The sequence below is a fragment of the Saccostrea echinata genome, unplaced genomic scaffold (assembly GCF_033153115.1).
Source record: "Saccostrea echinata isolate AGI-Se365-2 ecotype Australia unplaced genomic scaffold, CSIRO_AGI_Sech_v1 ptg000002l, whole genome shotgun sequence".
Taxonomy (NCBI): domain Eukaryota; kingdom Metazoa; phylum Mollusca; class Bivalvia; order Ostreida; family Ostreidae; genus Saccostrea; species Saccostrea echinata.
This window is the reverse complement of record NW_026889751.1, coordinates 7154423-7175279: the sequence shown is the minus strand read 5'-3', so window position 1 is coordinate 7175279 and position 20857 is coordinate 7154423. Positions and strand designations below refer to the sequence as shown.

Genomic DNA, 20857 nt, shown 5'->3' with positions numbered 1-20857 from the left:
TGATATGTAATTTTTAATTCTGAGTTCCATGGATTCAACGTTTTTATCATCGAAAACAACAATATAAATGTTGATTGTTTCTTTCAAAGGTTGAATATGATCTCTATACAGAGGTCGGTCATCCATTAGAGATCAATGCAACAATTATCAATGGCTCTAACATGAATACGGAGTGGTTCCTTGGCCCGAAAGACAAACAACATTTCCTACACCCATGCAACGATACACAATCGCTTGTATTTAATCACACATTCGGTGAAACAGGAGAAATTAATGTGACTGTGATAGGGAAGAACCTTGTATCACAAATTAGTAGGAGTTTTATCATATTCTACTACTATGCTATCAACGGTTACCTCTTGTTGCCAAATGACACTGTTCAAACAATTGAAAACGCAACAATTGTAATACAAGTTGAGAATTCTGCAAATCAGCCTCAAGGTGTTGTAGACATAGAAGTTCGCTTTGGAGATGGTGACTCAACAAATTTTTCTCTAGATGCAAATGATCCAAAGCTAGCGATCGGTGTACCTCTAACTCATCACTATATATACCAAGGAAATTATACAATTACAGCAATATTGTCCTCTAACATCAACAGCATAAATTTAACTAAGGTCATTGAAATATGGGACGAACTAAATGTAAAACTGGCATCAGTACCTCCTACTCGGGTAGACCATGATGCTGAATTTTCATTTATTTCCACACCTAATTCGAATTTCCTTTACAACGTGACTTATGATGATGGAACGTTCATTACAAACAAGGAAAGTGATTTATATCATCATTATAATTTTACCTCATGGAACAAGTCCTATTCACAACCGAAGAAATTTTACAACGTAACAGTTAAGGCGTGGAACCCACGTCATTCTTCAGTGAATTCAATCTTCGTTTTAATTGAATATCCTTTGCATGAGGGCAAAATTGGTATTTCTCCCTCCACAGAGATGATTCCAAGGCCAGACGGACGACAGAACATTACGATGAATTTGTTCGAAAATCTTCCTGATCCTTCAAACATCGTATGTACATTTGACAACGATGAAGATCCTCCTACAGTTAATGTATCAATACCTCAATTTGGATTTAGTCACCCAATCAAGCAAAATTATACATTTAAAACAGACGGAGACAAGAATGTTACCTTTACTTGCCATAATTCTGTGAGTAGTTATCAAGGTTTTTCTATAATTCAAGTGCGTTCCTTTACAGCGCAAGACTTCAACTATACATTTATGAACCCCGTCAATATGAACATGTCTCTTGTACCTACAAATCCCTCTGACGGAATTCATTTCCCATTTAAATCAAGGCATGATCCTGTTGATGTTACTTTTAACCTGACTTTATTTGAATGTTCAAGATTACCTCCAAACATAGAAACTATTTGGAAATTCGGAGATGGCTCAACTGAAGAGAAAATTAACCAGACAGAATTTGAATATATCCACAAATTTACGAAGCGTGGAAACTATACAATGACTTTCCAAATTCTCGATCATAACTATAATACAGAGTCTACTCGAGTGTTCAACATCACTCTTGGAACGATGATTCTATTCTGTGACAAACCCAGTATTGATTTGAGAAAAGAGAACTTTACGTTAACTGCAACGAAAATGCTAGGAAATGCAAGTTACACTTTTCAAGTGGACATCCTGGAAAATAGTCCAAATGTGTCCCATTTGCAGGAAATTGTAAGCATATACGAGTCCGATAATGGATATAGTACAACAAATGTGAGTCTTCAGTTCTACGAATACGGCTTCTATCTGCCCAAAGTTACTGGGAATAATGGATCGATAACGGAGATTGTGTATCTTGATAATCCCATTATCGCCGACTACAATATTTCGGGAGAAATAGACCTTGTTCTGGACCCCAGTACCTGGAAAGTAACAGTGCCACCTGGTGAAGTTAGGTTCTACGTCGAAATCGTCAATAAATCAGAACATCCTCCGTTTGGATTTCCAAAGAGGCCCTTCACACATTGTAGTCTTCGAACTGGGGACTTGGTAGATAAAAATATCTACAGCCAAGTATTTAACATCACATCAGACAGTCCTATGCAGTACAATTATACTTATATTTCGCTTGGGAACTTAACAGTTTCTATAACTTGTTCAAACAATATTTCAGATGTCACGATTGTTAAGCCGATTTATGTTGGGAATGACTGTTATTCCAAAGTGGGACTTTTTGACCGAAAGAATTCAATGCCAAATGAATCTCTGACTGTTTCAACAGCGACTGATGTATATATTTATAGTAGAATGGATGTTCATTGCATTGAAAATAATACAAAATATAACTGGACTATACGAAAAACAGACGAGTTTGGTTCTGATTTAGAAATCGTTCTTTACGATAATCCTTTGGGCAAAGACACAGCGACATTTCTGATCACAAAGGGATCATTCGAGGCAGGGATCTACAAGATAGAATTAAATGTGACACTTGCTACTACGTACTTTCACGAACACACGTATATGACATTCAAGGATCCTCCTCCATTTGCATACATTGTTGGAGGAAATACGAATACAGTTACATCTTTAGCTTATGAATTTGACGCCTCTTTATCTCACAACGGGAAAGGAGGGACAGAAAACATTGCGTATAGTTGGACCTGTAGAAAGTGAGATAATATTTGCCAGTTGATAACATAAATATAATTATATTTGAAGGATGAATAAGATCACAATTCTAAACTCAATATTTTTGCTCCGATTAATACATGTTTAAATATGGGTTAATACTCTTTAAGTACAATCTTTTCCCGTATATGAAGTAATATCAGATACATGTATATTACATGTACACACGATATAGAAGAATATTTATTCAATCTCTTTCCACCGAAATATGGTTAAGGAAGCTCTAAACATTGCACACAAAAGAGTTCTACTTGTAGGGTAGTTTTAGTTAGAGTGATCTGCCCTTAGAAGTAAGATAAAAAATGTTATTTACAGTCAATTACACAACTTGTAATAGATTAAAATGTTCTTAACATTATATTAGTCCAAGAATAAGTAATTAAATTCATTATTTCCATTAATTTCCTCAGTGTAAGTAAACGACAGTGATTTCTGTTTATGAATGGTCCTTGTCTTTGAACATTTTTCCTGCCGAAATAAGGCAGGAACCTAATGTTGAAAATGAACTAAATAGTCTCAATATGCATACCTGTATATGACATATTTTTCTCCAAGTCCAAAAAGCACCTTTTGATAATGTTTAGAACTTCCTTAAACTACTGCTGGCTTGGCGTTAAATAGTTATCATTCAATCAATCACTTAGTCATTTTTTTTCTAAAATCGGAAGAAAAACATTGTGTCGAATTATCGTCAGTTTTATTATTAAAATTATGAAAACGATATAAGGAATAAATAAAACATGATATAAAATAACAAGAATAAGCTGCAAATAACTACTTCAATTCCGGTAATAAAAATTGATACCATTACTGTGTCATCAGTAGGTAATAATAATCACTAGTTGAATTATGCTATTATTTTTTTCTTTATAAAAATGTCGAAAATATATCGGTACTATTGATCTGTTTTTATTTTTAGGTTAACACAGTCTTTCCCTTTTGATGATGAAGATGTTAATTTGAATTCTGGTCAGGGTCAAGGTGCCAATAACTGTCCAAATTCTCAAGATAAAAATGACAAGTATGGGATTAGTGGTTTAACAACTGGAAATAGATATGAAGCCACGGTCACCGTTAGCATCACTGACAGTCCAGGGTCTATAGACAGTTATACACAAGTTTTAGTGGTGGACTCCGGAGACTTACCAATCCTTTCACTGAGGTTTGAGATTTACAAGTGATTAGCTATACGTATACACGTATGCATTCACTATTGAACATCGAGATGAAACGCATAACTGAATACATATAGCTACATGTGTAAGAATGAAAATGTTTCGCAAGATCTTTTTAAAACAAAACAAACATACTTGTACAAAACAATACCACTTGCGTTAAAAAGAATAACATTTAAAGCAAATAGTAAATATTTTAAAAATATGTTTTAAAGGTCTTTCTTTAATATTGTAAATACATGTTATCTCTCTACTGCACTTTACATATAAACATTTATGTTCATATATAGCTGCATTTTGTCCTTGTCTATTTATAGTACTGTAGAGTGTTTGCTTTTACTGTTGACAGTTGCTCAAGAAATTGTCTTTCAAAAGTTGGTGTTGCCGCCTCCTACGCTTTAAGAGGCCAGTGTTCAAACTGTGAAGGTTCGGGATCAAAAAAACTGCATTCAAAATGGAAGTTGTGGTCCGAGAATGGAAATAAATATACTGAAGTTGCTAACTTCACGGACATGACTGAAACAACAGGTTATATATATTGTGAGATTATTAAGGGGAACTATTAAGATTGAATTTCCAGACATATCATACTTACATATGTACTGGTATTGATTTAAATTTGCTTGTGACAAGTAAATGTCTTCCAAGAGACATACTACTGTGCATGATGCAATTCCTTTTTTTACGCGAGTACTTGATGTCAGGTAATGACTCGAAGATGTCAAATCGTGCAAACATAAATTCGTGATTGGACTGTTGCTCTAGAGTTTTAGAAATTATTCAGCAGTATTAAAATAAATGCGAGTAGCTTCATACTCACTCGATTTATAATTTTGCAAAATATGTTTAAAATCTTGTTTGATACAAACAATGGCTTATCGTTTTGCAATTTTATTGATGATCAGTAACATTTGTAGACGCATTTTAATATTATGTTTTTTTTTAATCTTTATAAGGAACTACCCGTGAAGGAATAATCATTGCAGCTCATCAACTGGAAAAGGGCAAGAAGTATCTCATAGCCATGAGGGGCTTTTTTAATGACACTGGATCAAATTATGTGTACAAAACGTTTCGAACTAACTACCCTCCATACAATGGTGACTGCCAAGTCAATACGACTACGGGTATATTACATTGTTTACTGATTAGGTTGTATTTGAATATTTTACCAGTGTTTGAATGATCTGTTAATCATTTATCGAAGAACATATTTTTAAGGTCTTCCGTTTTAGACGGAAGACCTTATAGTGATTCTACTGTTTCTTCTTTATTATTATTTTTTTTTTCCCCTTTTCTTTTCGGGGCGATTTCTCAGAGATGGCTGGACGGATTTTCTTGAAATTTTCAGGGATGATAGAAAACGAAAATACCTCCAGGCGTTTTTTTCATTTTTTCAAAATTCTCTTCCGGTCGTCAGATATGTCCGATTTCCGTTTTTTTCAAAAATATTTTGTCCCAGTCATATCTCAGAAACGGTAAGAGATTAAGACACCAAACTTATATGAGTAATAGATCTTGAGGAGTAGGCAAAACCATTTGGTTAAGAGCGTCAGCCGTCACTTCCGGTCGTCACAGGAAGTGATCAAAGAAATCGAAATTTTCAACTTTTCTTTTTTGATTTTTTTCTTTCATCACATTGTTGCATCTAATTTGCAGATTCGAAATATGTTGGTCCCACCGGAAACAAAAACGACAACTTCCGGCTATAAGCGAAAAACTGCATAATTTGAGTATTTTACTTTCCAATAAATATTTTTTAAAGATAAAGTATTTGAACTGATTTTTGAATATGTTATCAAGATTGCAAATGTCTAGAGTAACGTCAAATATCTTTGTAAAATTCACTTCCGGTCGCGCGTTTAAGTGTCCGCAAAATGAGAATTTGTCCGAGTGAGATCTCAGAAACTGTATGAGATTTAGACACCAAACTTATAGGAGTATTAGACCTTGAGGAGTAGACAAAACCAATTGGGTAAAGAGCGTCAGTCGTCACTTCCGTTCGTCACAGGAAGTGATCAAAGAAATCAAAAATTTCAACTTTTCTCTTTTGGAGTAAGACTCGCATCATATAATTGTATCTTTTTCACAGTTACGATATGTGTTGGTCCCACCGGAAACAAAAAATGACAACTTCCGGTTATAAGAGAAAAACTACATAATAGGGTTTTTTAATTCTCCCATACATATCGCTTATAGAAAAAGTTCTTTAAATGTTTTTTGATATATGTTATTGAGACTGCAGATGTCTAGAGTGACGTGAAATATCTTAGTAAAATTCACTTCCGGTCGCGTGTTTTCTTGTCCTCAAAATGAAAAGCTATTTCAGCGAGATCTCGGAAACGGCATGAAAGTAAGACACCAAACTTATGGGAGTAATAAAACTCGGTGAGAAGGCAAAGCACATAGGGTTAAAAGCGTCAGCCGTCGCTTCCGGTCGTCACAGGAAGTGATCGAAGAAATCGAAAATTTCAACTTTTCTTTTTAAAATTAAAACTTTCATCACTTTATTGCTTCCCTTTTGCTGTTTTGAAATATGTTAGATTCCAAGGGTAAAAAACTTTAAACTTCCGGTTTTAAGAGATAAACGACGTTATTTCGTGGTTTAACTTTCTCATAAATATTACTTATATATCAGTATTTGAAATGATTTTTACATATGCTGTAGATACTGCAAAAGTCAAGAGAAAATTCAGAGATTTTTATTCAGTTCACTTCCGGTCGTGTGTTTTCCTGTCCTCAAAATTAGAATTTGTTCTCACAATTGTTCGGCAACAGTAATAGACTGAAGTCTAAAACTTTCAGGACTTATAGTCAGTCATCAGTTCATTTGCTTCGTGTAAAAATCGTGTGTCGTCATTACTTCCAGTCGTGACAGGAAACGAAGCAAAAAAGTATTGTTTAAGTTATTTTGTTTCTACATAAGTTTTAAGCTAATACCGACGTTGGAAAAGACATGTTGATGCAAACAGGAAGTAGTATAACGGAAGACCGTCTCATTACTAGTAATGAGTTTCTAGTTTTTCTTATATTTACTTGCTATCTTGGTTTTTATCTTAGTATTAGCTGTTTAGTGTTTGTTTCAGATACAATTAACCGACTCAGTGTAGACTGTAATGATTGGCTTGATGAAGGTTTACATGATACACAGGATCCAGCCAGAGATCAGAACAACAACGTTGTCCTACTTTACCAGTACGAAACGGAAATGACCAAAAACACATCCTTTGGAATACAAACGATCACAAGCATTCTGTATAGAGGGGGTAGGTTGCAGTCAATAAATCGAATATAATTTTCGTGATTTTCTTTAGTAAATCGTTTCTTTAGTGAACATTTTGTTAATTATCACTCCAAGATTGCTTTCTTTTGTTATTTATTACTTTCTTTTGTTTAATTTTGAAATTGAAAATTAAAAAGCATTTATATGAAATACAGATGTAAGGTTGTGTATAAAAAATCCGCAGATTTATTTCATAAGGTTTAAAATTTTGATTAAATAGGTGAAAGCACGATAACAAACGTACCTGTCCAAGCCGGAGATAACTTTACTGACTACAATGTAACGATCCGTGTCAAAATTATAGATGAGTTTGGAGATTTTTCCATTTTTGAAACAATTATACCTGTAGGTATTTTAACCTTATGATACGATTTTGGTTACTTACCTTCAGAAAATTTGTATTTTAAAAAAATCATGTATTTCTAATTTGTATTCAAATAACCCACATATTTCTGATATTGTTAGATAATTCCACCTGCAAAACCAGATTCTACAGAAGTTTTCTTTGAGGGTGTGTTGACGTCATTTGCCCAAGCTAAAGCTGGAGGTAACGATATGTCTGCAGTAGGGGTTCTAGGAGCTGCTGCCTCACTCTTTGACAACGTCACCAATGTAATTCTTCATTGTCCTATAAAATATCCTGTTTCTGTTTATCAGACAATGTTGTACAATGAAGCACATTGAAGTGGTAAAAATTTTCGTTTGAGTTGAAAATTTGGGTGTTTCTTATCAAACTTCAATTGCTACATAATGACACGCCCATTTCTTTAGAAACGAGAAAGAAATATTCGTCGTAATACTTTAGAACACCCCACTCTCTGCGACTGGCAACATGAGTTACACTGAAATGGTTAAAAGTTAGAAGAGATAGTTAGAGACCCCGCTTTTGTAAACATGTATTTCAACGAATATGTGTGGTAGTGTCAGATACACGGCTTCCTACTAGCTTGGGCTAGTGGGTTAACCCTTTAGCTCAATTGGTAGAGCACTGGACTGGCAAGCCAGAGGCCCCGGGTTCAATCCCCAGCAGAGGCACATAAATGTCTCTGTTACGTATGTACATAACTATGAATTTATCATGTTAACTTAAGTTACCACAACACATGTATCGGTGGAACACGTGTTTACTCGGTGTTCATGTAGACTGTCAATTTGACTGGCTATTATGTTTATGGAATACCTGTTCTACAGTTATTCGAATGAACCATTTGACCGTCGTTTTTCCTTTCCAAAGAAATAGGCATGTCATTATATGACAATCAACGTTCTAAAGAAAGCTCAAAATGTTCCATTCAAACGGAGAATTTCACCACTTCAATGCGCTTCATTGTATGTTTCCTTGTTTTGTGGAATTCATACTTAAGCCTTTGGTGCTTCTTGAAGGTGTCAAGTCATTATCTTTATCGAAATATACATGTAGAGTGAAAACATTGATTTTGCTACTACGTGATCGTGCCAATTAGCTGATGACCTGAAAATGAGATTATGTTTTCAATACCTTAAGATGACTGTGCAAACAATATAAGTACTACATGCCTGAAAGACTATTTTGTGGTCACAATATTTCTTAGATTTAATGAGCAGATATACTTTTTTATAGTCAAAAACGGTTCCTACTGAACAAGAGGTGTTATCAAACAGTCGGGAAGCAAACGAGGTTACCGTAAATCCTGCTCCTGATCCTGTGGAGCAACTTTATGTTCAGGTTAGCATAAAAATATTATCTTTATATTCTAAAGAGAACTTTTAAAGGATATCAAATTTATTATGCAAATAAGTAAAATCAAACTTTCAACTCGCAAAGGCATCTCCTACATATATTTTCTTTATAATAAGATCATTTGACAACAAGTACAGGGTAATGACATCCTTGTCCATATTTTCGTTGAGGCTTTGTGGAGAAAGGTCAGATAAAAAGAAATACATCTATTTTTAAACCTTCACTAATTTGTTCTAATTTTGTAGAAATTAAGAGAAATTATCAGCATTCTAAAGTCTGGAATTAGTCTTGATTGTTCCAACAACCCAAAAAGATTTAGTATCAACGACATTCAACATATATTTGGAACTCTGGACTCTCTAACTCGAATGAAACAGTACATACCTTTGGATGTCTTGGTATGTTGACAAAAACGCAGCAAACAATTTAAATTTCGTTGTCTGACAAATAGCTAATAATGCAAACATCGAATAGGTGGATGGATATTATATTTGCTTTTAACTTATTAAAAAATTGTCTTTCTCTTTAATTATTAACAGGAAGATTTGACCGGATTCATTTACAACATGACGTACTGTTTTGAAAGTGTCATCAGTAATGTGACAACCGAGTTGGATGCTGGCGTTACGTATCTCCCGATTGAGTATTATGACATAGTCAAAGACACAATTGAAGGTGATATACATTTTCTTATGACATATTCAATTTTTGTATGAAATCCAGATTTAGAAAAAAAAAATGATGTAGATTGTATGCGATAATTCTAATATTATTTCTCCAAATTGTTTAAATTGGAAGATAAAATGTGTCTTTGCACATATCATTGCATCGAAACAAAATCACAAAAAGATATATGACCTTTTTTTATTATCAGTACTTTGAAATCTGGGATTATTATTCATTAGTCCATGATGTTAATAAAAGTATTTTTAATGTAATTGATTTGTTTGATTCGTTGACAAGATTTGCCTGTATAATTGTTTCAAGTATTGTTTGGGTTTGTATTATTAAAACGGTAATTTATATGTTTTTTTAATATGTTCCAGTGGCCATACGAGTTTTGAACACAGTAATGGATAAAATGTTACCGGCAAAATTGATGAACTTAGATGTGGAACTTACCTTAGAGGACATTGAAGAAGAGCTAGAGTTGAAATCCGAGTTTGAGAATAAAATGAACGCACACTTGGGTATATCCAACGTAACCAATTACAAAGAGAAAACTAACCAGATTTTTCTTATTCGACAACATGAACGGGAGATACAACTGAATCAAACAAATATTGTATGTTTGTTTGTTTTTTTAATTTTTGTCAAAATTCTTGCGTCAATTACTAGTATTTCAAATTACTAACAGATACTATGATTTCATCATTGTTGTTTTCATTGTTTTGTGGTTAGCTAAACCAGGAACAAACTACAATTTTTTTACTAGTTATGGAATAGGATGAGGAATTTACATAGATCAATGAATTTGTAATTTTTTTGCCAGAACCACGAAATTTGATCCCCCGTTTATACATTTAACAACGCCCGCATGGCGCAGTGGTTAGAGCGTTCGCTCTAGAGTCGCGGAGTAAGGAGTTAATCCTTACGTCGCGGGTTCGAATCCCATTGTGGGACGTGGAGACCGGTCCTTCGGATGAGACCGTATAAACCGAGGTCCCGTGTCGCAGTAGGTGCTGGCACGAAAAAGATCCCTCACTGCTCAATGGCCCTGAGTGCCGAGTATAGGTCAAAATTTGCAGCTCTCCACCGGCAAGTGGTGGCGTCTCCATATGAGTGAAAAATTCACTCAGAAAAAATGAGTGTAAACAATAACAGACAAACAAACACATTTAACAACAGTATTGCTGCTTTATTAGTGTTGCTGAGTATTTCAGTGACCGTTTTAGGTACCTAGTGGTATGGCACTCGTTTTGTTATCATAAGGTCCGGTTCGATCCTCACATGTCTGATGTTTAACCTAAGTAGTGACTGTTCCTTTGCTGAGAGCCCGACATTAGAAGTGAAAGTTACGAATCTTTCGAATTAGAGTTTTTAAAGAACTCTAGGTCCCCATGTCACGATAGGCTTTGACACAAAGAATCATTACTGCAAAGTCAAAATGTGTGGTATTTCTAAAGCTGGTGACTCTCTATGCGAGTGAAGAATTTTCGAATGGGATTTTAAACAACATTCAATCAATCAGTTTAATCAAGACCGCATCGATATTTATTACATTAAAAAGAATTCCTCTGCTTATAACAGCTAACAGGATGTAACAGTAATGTTTATTCAAGCCGTTTTTTTAAATTTAATTTTATTTTTAACCTTCCATGACAAAGCTGCTCTATAACCAAACTTTGATAATGTTATACTTATTCTTAACCCTTTCCAATACCGAAACTTTCCTTAAACTGACTTGCCCTAAAGCGCATCTTGATCAAACATATTTCTGAAGATGAGTTTTTATTGACAAAAAACTGGAATGGTTATTGGCTTTAAAAATACTCCTTCAAAAGTGAAAAATAGTTAAAACTTTTATATTTGGACATTAAATATCACTAAAATTGTCTATTCTCTTGTTCATGAGGCGCGTTTATTGGTGTGTCCTACATGTTATATTCCATAGCAGCCCAATTTTTCATTCTTATACACTGTAGTAGTATCAATACAAAGCGCAAAGCAATGATAGCGACAAAGAATTCATGTTCTTCATACATATTTTTCACGGGATGTAAGATGTACCTTCTACTTTTGCTATTGTTCCTCAGACCGCCAGAGCTCTAGCTAATCAGCAAAAGGTTATTGATACAATCCAAGGGCTGAAGTTGAAAACTTTGGCTTTAGGAGAGAAATCACTAGTGTCCACATCTGTGCTGGACATAGTCACACAGAAAATAGCACCTGATGACATGGATGAAACGTATATGAAAAAGTTCGAAACCAACAGAACAGAACTAACAATAAAGGTAAAATATTATATTTTGTGTAAAAATGGATAAAATAACCCCTCCAAAAATATATAGTTGATTTATAAAAACTTTCACTATTTTTTTTTTCATTTGTTTATAGGTTATTGTTTATAAGCGAAATCCCTATAATTATGTGGAGAACGCCTCATCCTTGACTACTGGCGTTTCCTCTATTGACCTTGGCCCAGGATCAACTGTGGACTCGGTCATAAAGAATCCACCCGTTCTAGCACCTGTTGTATATGAACCAAAAATCCAGACAACTTTCCCCGAGCCAATGATTTACTACAAGTTTGAAGTGGAGAATGATGGTGATGCTGGTGTGGTCTTCTTCAAACCTGATAATTTCGATATCACAAGCAATCCTAATGATACCCTGTACAGCTTCTATTTTAGCAGCGTTTACTTTCCAACATCTAAAGATTTAGAAATCGTGGTGTCGGCTGCCAACTGGTCTGTTGAAGATGACGGTTTCAAGATATTTTTGGATGGCGGTGTCTGCAACAAAGGGATTTGTTATATGGGTATTAAACTTGGAGAAGGTGAGATGGCTACTACGAAAACATTTAATTTTTAATTGGAAGTCCCACTCAGATTCTTTGTTAAATTTTCTAATTACAATAATGTTTTCGGTTTTTTTACTTAACCTATCCCGTTATTCTTTCACAAGTCTCGCTTGTCATAAAAAGACATTTGAAAGCTGCACCATGTGGATAGTTAAAGTATATACCCAATATACATTTTTAACAATTTTTAGTTGACATAACCGATACTACATCGGATTCTTCGACCTCAAGAAGAAGACGTCGAGACACTAGCCAAGCTTTAACTACTCCTGGATACAATGAGTCGGCACCTTTTACACCCACTAGTTCCAACTTCAGCATGGCAATAACAACTACAGGCTGTCGATCTTATGACAAGGCTACGGACTCGTGGACGTCTAACAACTGTCAGGTATATCCTTGGCTCTTGTTCTCCTGTTTTTATATCACGTGATTATAATATTTCTTTTACAACTTTTGGTTTAGACAAATTAGAATTCTCAAACTCAAACTGGTTGTTTGTGTTAAAACCATAAATATGGGTTCTAATAACGGTGTTTACCCCCCCCCCCCACCCCCCCAAAAAAAACAACGTTAACGCGTTATTTTCGTTTATTTTATTGCTAGGTTTTGAGAATTAGCACAAAAGAAAACACAGTATGTCGTTGCACAGGGACGACATTTTCGTCTACATTTGTAGTACCTCTGAGCACTATAGATTTCACCAATGTGTGGGGAAAGTTCGATCCTTCCAACGCCGCTGTGTATGGTACACTTATAGCCTTTCTCGTTGTCTACACCCTAGCTGCCATCTATCTCAGACGACAAGACAAGAAAGATGAAGAAAAGGTAACTGCAAAAATTTAGTTGCATGTAGAAATAAAAATCATAAATTCCAGAAAAGAGATTGATTTTATTTTTATTCCAAGAGCCCAGTTTTCAAATCATTTCATCTCTTTGAGGCTTTTCAAAGGGGTCACTTTTCTGGATACCACACAATGCCTGCAGGCGATAAGAAAACTCCAGTTACATATATTGATGTTATTTTTGTCGTTTTTTTTTCAACAACTTGAAGTATATATATATTTTTTAAAGTAACATAGTTTTAAATGTTTGTTACATATTAATTTTAGTGGGCTACTCATTTCCTAAAAGATACGGACGGTGCGGATACAAACTTCTACTTACTAACTGTTTACACAGGGATGCGAAAGGGAGCTGGGACTCTGTCTAACGTTAATTTTGTAGTATCTGGTGACGAAGCTGATACCGGAATAAGATCACTTAGTGATGGTGTTCGAAAGGTATATGGCAGTCTATCATTTTTTGTAATCACTTTACTTCCCTCATAGTTCTTTCAGATAATCTTTTATAAACATTTCATTTTAGGGTTTTGCGACCGCAAGTGTCAATAAATACATAATGGGACACTCCGTGTCATTGGGCAATTTGACACATATTCGAATCTGGCATGATAACTCCGGACCTAAGGGGCGTCGGAGCTGGTATCTAAATAGGATAGTTGTTGATGATTTACGTACACAGGAACGGTAGGAAATCTACATATTTTCTATGTTTTTAGATATTTTAAAATAGATTAAATTGTTAAGTTGACCTAAATGTACTGTTGTTTCGACTTATTATTTTATTGGTATGTACAGATATATTTTCTTGTGTGACAAATGGTTGGCTGTGGATGAAGAGGATGGAATGATTGATAGAATACTTCCCGTGTCAAGCAAGGACGATATCACTTCGTTTAATACCCTCTTTTCTGAACATACACAGTCGAACATAACGGAGCAACACTTGTGGTTATCCATGTTTATAAGGCCAAAGAGAAGCATTTTTACCCGAGTTCAACGTTTGTCATGCTTGCTCTCTTTACTTTTCCTAACGATGATCACCAACGCCATGTTCTTTAGATCTTCTGATGAAGACAAAGTAGAAGGAGTTTTGGAAGTTGGAGTAATTCGTATATCAGTAACAACCATTATTGTATCCGTAATAGGAATTTCTATTACAACACCACCAATTATGTTCATTACATTTGCATTTCGAAAAAGTCGTCCAGCTCCACGTAAGCCTAAAAAGGTAAAGAAAAGTCAACCCATCTCTACAATATCGTACAAGGAAAATACTGAAAACAATACAGTGATTGAGGAGGAAACTGTTAAAGATAAGGAAGAAGAAATACAGGAGGACACTGTAAATAAAGAGAAAAAATTAAGTAACAATAGTGAAAATGTAGACCTGGAAGATTTACTCGAGAATAATTCTCTTCCCTTGCCGCACTGGGTTCGAAGAATCGCCTGGTTTATCGTTTTCCTCTCGGTTTTGACATCAGCTTTCTTTCTTCTGCTATACAGCATGGAATGGGGAATAGCCAAATCAGAAGAGTGGTTATCCTCTTTTTTATTGTCTTTCTTGGAATCTCTTCTATGCGTCGACCCTTTAAAAGTAATTAGAACATCATATTCTGAGTATCTTTCTTATAGTCTTTCTTTGTTTCTTTCGGTTTTTCGGACCTTGACCCGTCTTTTTTCCATTGTAGGTTCTCTTGATTTCTGCTGTCTTCGCTTTGATATTCAGGAAAATGGCGGATGAGTCCGTTCCACCTAAGGTTGAATTTGAAAAGCTTCAATCAGTGTCCAAGTCACAGTTTAAGACAAAGAGTCGGGAAGGTTTTAATGGTATAAATGACAAAAAACATGACAAAAAAACTGTAATGTAATTTCTGGATTTGTTACAAATCTTTTTTAATGTTCAATGTTCCCTTACATTATTTGATGGTATGTATATATTTTTTTCATTTAAACAGCATTAGTCAACAATATAGTAACGAGCCAGAAACCTTTGTCTGAAGAGCAAGTCGCAACTATGAGAAAGAAACGACAAGAGGAACGTACAGCGCGGAACGCTATGATAACTTTACTGGTGTATGCCGTGTATGTGTCTGCTATTTACAGCATCAGTTATATGGAACGAGATCAGAGAGCTTACAGTTTCAAACAGAGCTTGGATAATTTTATGTATACTTCATTCTCTAAGGTAATATGAAATCATAAAATGGTTGTTTTCATTTGGAAAAACTTACTACATGTATATACATTGTAGTAGCTTAATGGCTAATAATATTTTTTCAACCTTCTTAAATGCAAAACGACCATAGAAGAAAAAAAATTAATCACATTGTCTTTGCTATGCATAAACAGGAATATAGCAATACATGTTCACAAAGAAACTGTGACGAAAACTTTTTCCGTAAACAATGTTTAGGAAATAGCACTGAGAAACAAATTCTTTGTTTTTCAGGTTACGGAGACAGATTCCTTTTTCACTTGGTTAAAAACATCGCTTCTTCCAACATATTTTCCTCAGAAAAATTACGCCAATCAAACAATATTTTTTGCAAGAGATTTACAGTACTTTGGTGACAATGTAAGCATACGTATAGGTCCTCCAAGGCTGAGACAAGTCCGAATGGGAAAAGGTAAAAATTCCATTTGTTTTATACTATTAATGTCTTCCTAGAGGAATATTTTCTGACCAAAAATATCAGGTTGTACTTATACAACCAGTCTTTTTCAATACATGCTTAAGCTGGTTGTCAATGCTTAATTATTATTACTTTGGTTTTATTCCCTCTATAGATGAATGTGAATATTCACGACTGACTTGGCCTTACCCTTGTTATAGTCGGTATTCGATGACTGACGAAGACGATCACTCATACTGTGTAGGATGGCAGCCTTATGGACAAAGCTGCCTTGATCCCAATGATAAAACAATGGAAGCTTGGAAATTCACCAGTGCGTTTGATATTTGGGGAATTCCAAAAGCTGGTGAATATAATACATATAGTGGAGGCGGTTATGTCATAAGTTTAAAAGAGACAATAACTGAGGCAACCAATATTGTTAACGATCTACTCAACAAAACGTGGATAGACAGACGTACAAGGGCTGTATTTCTTGAGTTCGTTCTGTACAATCCGAATGTGAATCTGTTTGCCTACGTCATGTTTCTTACGGAGTTCACCGAACTTGGACGATCTTTTGTATGGTATGAATCAGAGGCATTCCGACCCGTGGCATCAGCTTCAGCTGTTGGTTCTTACGTCATAGCTTGTTATTCCATATTCATAGCTTATGTCATCTACTCTTTCGTAAAATTTATAAGAGGAATTCGACAATTAGGTTGTCCGGGCTACCTGAAGCATCCTTGGCATTACGTTGATATGATCATGGCTTTTCTTGGATTTGCTGCCATTGGTGTTTACATAGTGCGAATCCAAGCTGCAACAAAAGCTATGAACCTTTATTACGATCAGCTAGTTACAGGATCAAAGTTCATAAATTTTGCAAACATTGTATTGTGGGACAATACCTTCTCCATCATCTTTGCCATTCTGGTATTTGTGTCCATTATTCAGTTTCTGCGGATCTTGGGATACAGCAAGAAAGTAACAGAAATCATTTCAGTTATAACCAACGTAGGTAAAGACCTTTACGGATTCTTGATCATGTTTTCAATCATGTTCTTTACTTTTGTTGGAACAGGATATCTGTTATTTGGGTCAACTGTCAAAGAATACAAGAGCTTCTTCAGCGTTATTGGAAGCCTGACAAACACGTTCATTGGTGTCAACAGTCTCGATGCACTGATAGAGTCAAACCCTGCATTGGCCAGAACGTTCTACTTCATGTATATTTTGTTAGTTATTATGACGTTGTTTACAATATTTGCTGCAATTCTCAACAAAAGCATTTCTGAAGTCAAAGACGATAGTGAGAGTTCCCCAGAAGTGGTTGGGGTTATGGATATCGTACTGAAATCCGCCAAATCAGCATTATCATTTGTGCCATCGGTTGGCAAAAACAACTCTGAAGATGATCATACGGAAAGTTGGAGTGAGTATTCATGAAACTTTTTTCACATTTTTTTTTATTTGTATGGATTTCCAGAATCATTTCAATGTATCTAGTTAGATAATTTTGCCATTTTAATAATTTTTTTCATCTTAAAACTTTAATCAATATTTGTATTCCAGAAAATGCTTTACATTAAATTAAAGTACATGTGTTTATATATCTACTTTGCTCACAACATAATTAAGTACTAGTCGTGGATCATTCTCGACACATTACTTACGTTTTTTCATTCTCTATCTTCCTACCATTTAAACCGTATTAAAAAATTTCTCTTAATTTTTGGTATTAATTTAAAGAGTACAAACAGAATTATAAAGTGTTGTTCTATTATTACCACCAAAACCTTTAAGCTATTTTGCTTTTTGAATGGAGTTTTGTCCCATTGTTTCGTTAGAAATATTATCCTTAACCTTTTCTTCCATTAAGTTAAAGGAAATACTCGGTATGTCAGAAAATAAAATGAGATTTAATAGGTTATCTGTGTAACATCACCTCTTTAAAAGTAAAACTCTCCTCATAGTCAACTATTTACCTGAACATTCTAGAAACGGTGGTTCAAGACTTTCTGTTGGAAATACTGACCTATGCTTTTCTAAATCTTTAATCGTTGGAATTTTTATGGACTCTAGAAATATTTCTAGACTTTGATTGTAAAATATTGAATAAAAATAAATTTTTTCAATTACAATTTAAAAAAAAAAATTCTCCATATGTTTATTTTTAAAGTTTCAGCTAGAACTTTCAATACCATCTGAAAGAGCATTAAAATTTTAATACACAGTGTTTATTCATGTTTGCTTTTACAACCTTGGGGAACAAAACACAAATATTGGAAAGCAAAACAGAAGTCACGCTTACATAAAATCGCGTTTTAGAAAAAGAAACCGTATTATTACCTTAAGAAGAAAATATCTTCTTGAAAAAAGAAGTTTTATTGCATTAATGTTTTCTCTATGTGCTTATTTTATTCTCAGTAGAAATAAAATTTATATATGTTGCTTACTTTTTCAATGTTTGCACTACAGGTGATCTACAGGACGAGTTACGTAAAGGGAATGTAAGCGCTTTAAATGTAATGAGACTAGTTAGAGAAACCTTTAACGATGTTGAAGGCGTACAGACGAAGGTATATGAAACATCATTTCGTCAACAGCATGGCACATCCAACTTTACATTTGAAATATAATATATACATAAATACATTTTCAAAATTTAGAAGAGTAAATGAAATATTAAATGAATGGTGTTAATTGGTCAAAGAAAATGTTTTAAGCTCAAAAGAATTTCAGGCCGTCGGAGTTTATGGCGAAATGATATATCGTCTGGGCTTTACTAACACATGTATACTACATACGCAATATTTTTATTATATGCATGCAATATTTATATCGGGTTGTGCAATGTCATATTGTAAATTTTGAATTCCTTGAGTGGGACTGGAAATGTAAATATGCAATTTGACATCAAACTGTATCTACATGTATAGTAAAATGTAAATGTACTAATTTTTTTGTTTATTTCTAACAGTAACAACAGTCCTTTATTTCAGTGATCTTTTATGTTTGTAACCAGTGCAATTAACTCCATAGCAAATTTTAAATTTCATATAGCATATGAATAATTTATCTGAAATGTTATTTTTCAATAAAGGTATGTGATGTAAAAATGAGTTTTTTAATTCAACACTTCGCTGATACACGTAAATCATTTAACTTTTCTATTGTGTTAACGTGCACCTACTAATTGTACATTTAGCACACATTTACATGCATTTTTTTTTATAATATATATAGGCAGCCTTGACATAAATACATTCTTGATATAAATGTACTATTACTTCGCAGCTTCTGTAATTTTACGATTTCACTAATTGGTTTTTATACTTATTTCATTACGTGTTTTCTTTTTAAGCCAGTGGAGGAGGTAAAGCCAATGACGGGAATCCAGGAGTTCCTCCTCCTCAACGTCGACAAAGAAAATTCAGAACGAGGTTCCGCTAGCCCAAAACGAGACATTTGGAAAGACGATGTTGATGAAGAAGAAAGGAGAGTGCGATTTCAGTTTATATAAGACTATGCCCACATTACTAATGTTGTCGTACTTTGTACACGTGTATCATTTGTTTCTATGCAAATTATAAATGAAATTTGAGGGTCTGTGTCGCGCACGTAATTTTCTTGAACAATCGACAACGGTGAAACTAGTTTTCTTCACTGACAAAACATGTACCATAGCTACAATGTAAGTAGATGACACTCAACAAAAATGGATAAATGTTTATTATGCACTCTTATTTTCACTTTTTTTTTTTTTTGAAGTATTTGAAAGGATAATAATGCATAGAAATGGTCTAGCAGTTTATCCTGTCAAACAAAAGAGTTGCCATTGTTGAATTTTTGTGACTGTTATCCATTTAATAAAAATATATTGCATTGTTTCTTCAATTGTCCAGTAATTATTAATACGCCGATGTTATCTCCAAACAGTGTTACCTAGCCCCTTTCAATCAATTTCTACAATGCCTAGATATCGAATGTCTGAAACATAATCCTCCTATGCGTTCATGTTCTTCTCCCTACAACTATTACAGTTGTCCTGCTGGAACCCGATCTTTCAAGTGGCGTCAAAATTTCCTAAATATTTTGAATTCTGTTGAAGATCACGCCAGGCAAAGGGCCAAACATGAAAAAGAAGACCTTGAAGGGTGTACTTCGTCAGAATGGATTGAAAGTATCTGATGGGTGTTGAAACCTCGCATTAAACGGTCGAGGGGCAATATGAAAACCATCTCTCCTTCTTTAATAATTCAAAAGTGAAAAAAAGAATAAGATAGATTACACGATCAATATGTACTGGTCCCAGCTGAAAAACCAGGTAACAACATTGTCTTTGTAAGGCTCATTATTATAATTGTATTTTAGAGTAACTTGGATTTAATTCTGCAAGTGGTAATCCAACTTCTAACTCACTCTCTAAGGAGGAAATTCTTCAAAATCATATTTTAATATTCCCAATATCAAATTAAATTTGAATCACCATAACTATACTGGATTTCTAAACTACATAAATATCCCTACAAACAAAGATACATAACGGGTTCTAGTAAATGTTCATTCAAGCCTCTTTCTTTACATTCCTCACCAAAATATTAGCAGCAGTGAAGGAGAAACTTCATGAGTACAGTACAACATTTTCGTGAGAAGGTATTATTCAGATGTGGATAGTATTACTTGTAAATTCCAAGGAACTTTAACTAAAGGTTTTAAATCGCAAAATTTTACTAAGATAAGTAGATTCAAAGCATACGACGTTTCGACAATCTACAACCATTCCCAACAATAATTCAAAAACAAGGCTTTTGAAATCATGAATGACTGCTTTTTCAATAAAAAAGGAACTCGCTAATTAACATACTTTGCCATTGATCATCTGCTAAATTATTTTGTTAAAAAACATTCTGATTTACACACAAGTACTCCAAAGTTGATATTAAAAAAAGATGCTTGAGTTTCTGATCTGTAGTTTTTGGAGATTAGGTCTTCCAACAATCTGTTTGAATTTCCATGGGTACTAATTGCGC

At 34.3% G+C, this 20857-nt stretch overlaps 1 protein-coding gene across 1 annotated transcript in view; it reads left to right on the top strand.

The window, feature by feature from the left end:
* The window catches only part of LOC133202955 (uncharacterized), a 49410-nt gene extending 29696 nt beyond the window's left edge, over positions 1-19714 (top strand). The window contains exons 11-34 of the mRNA XM_061338811.1: positions 90-2644; positions 3583-3825; positions 4188-4366; positions 4795-4965; positions 6925-7104; positions 7342-7466; positions 7587-7733; positions 8722-8826; positions 9087-9239; positions 9381-9516; positions 9888-10126; positions 11598-11795; positions 11899-12340; positions 12556-12755; positions 12971-13192; positions 13477-13647; positions 13733-13893; positions 14005-14803; positions 14898-15036; positions 15165-15394; positions 15659-15836; positions 15997-17256; positions 18303-18403; positions 19189-19714. Coding sequence (XP_061194795.1) covers positions 90-2644; positions 3583-3825; positions 4188-4366; positions 4795-4965; positions 6925-7104; positions 7342-7466; positions 7587-7733; positions 8722-8826; positions 9087-9239; positions 9381-9516; positions 9888-10126; positions 11598-11795; positions 11899-12340; positions 12556-12755; positions 12971-13192; positions 13477-13647; positions 13733-13893; positions 14005-14803; positions 14898-15036; positions 15165-15394; positions 15659-15836; positions 15997-17256; positions 18303-18403; positions 19189-19347 — 8493 coding nt within the window. The 3' untranslated portion in view covers positions 19348-19714. The remainder of the gene's footprint in view (positions 1-89; positions 2645-3582; positions 3826-4187; positions 4367-4794; positions 4966-6924; positions 7105-7341; positions 7467-7586; positions 7734-8721; positions 8827-9086; positions 9240-9380; positions 9517-9887; positions 10127-11597; positions 11796-11898; positions 12341-12555; positions 12756-12970; positions 13193-13476; positions 13648-13732; positions 13894-14004; positions 14804-14897; positions 15037-15164; positions 15395-15658; positions 15837-15996; positions 17257-18302; positions 18404-19188) is intronic.
* The last annotated feature ends 1143 nt before the right edge of the window (positions 19715-20857 follow it).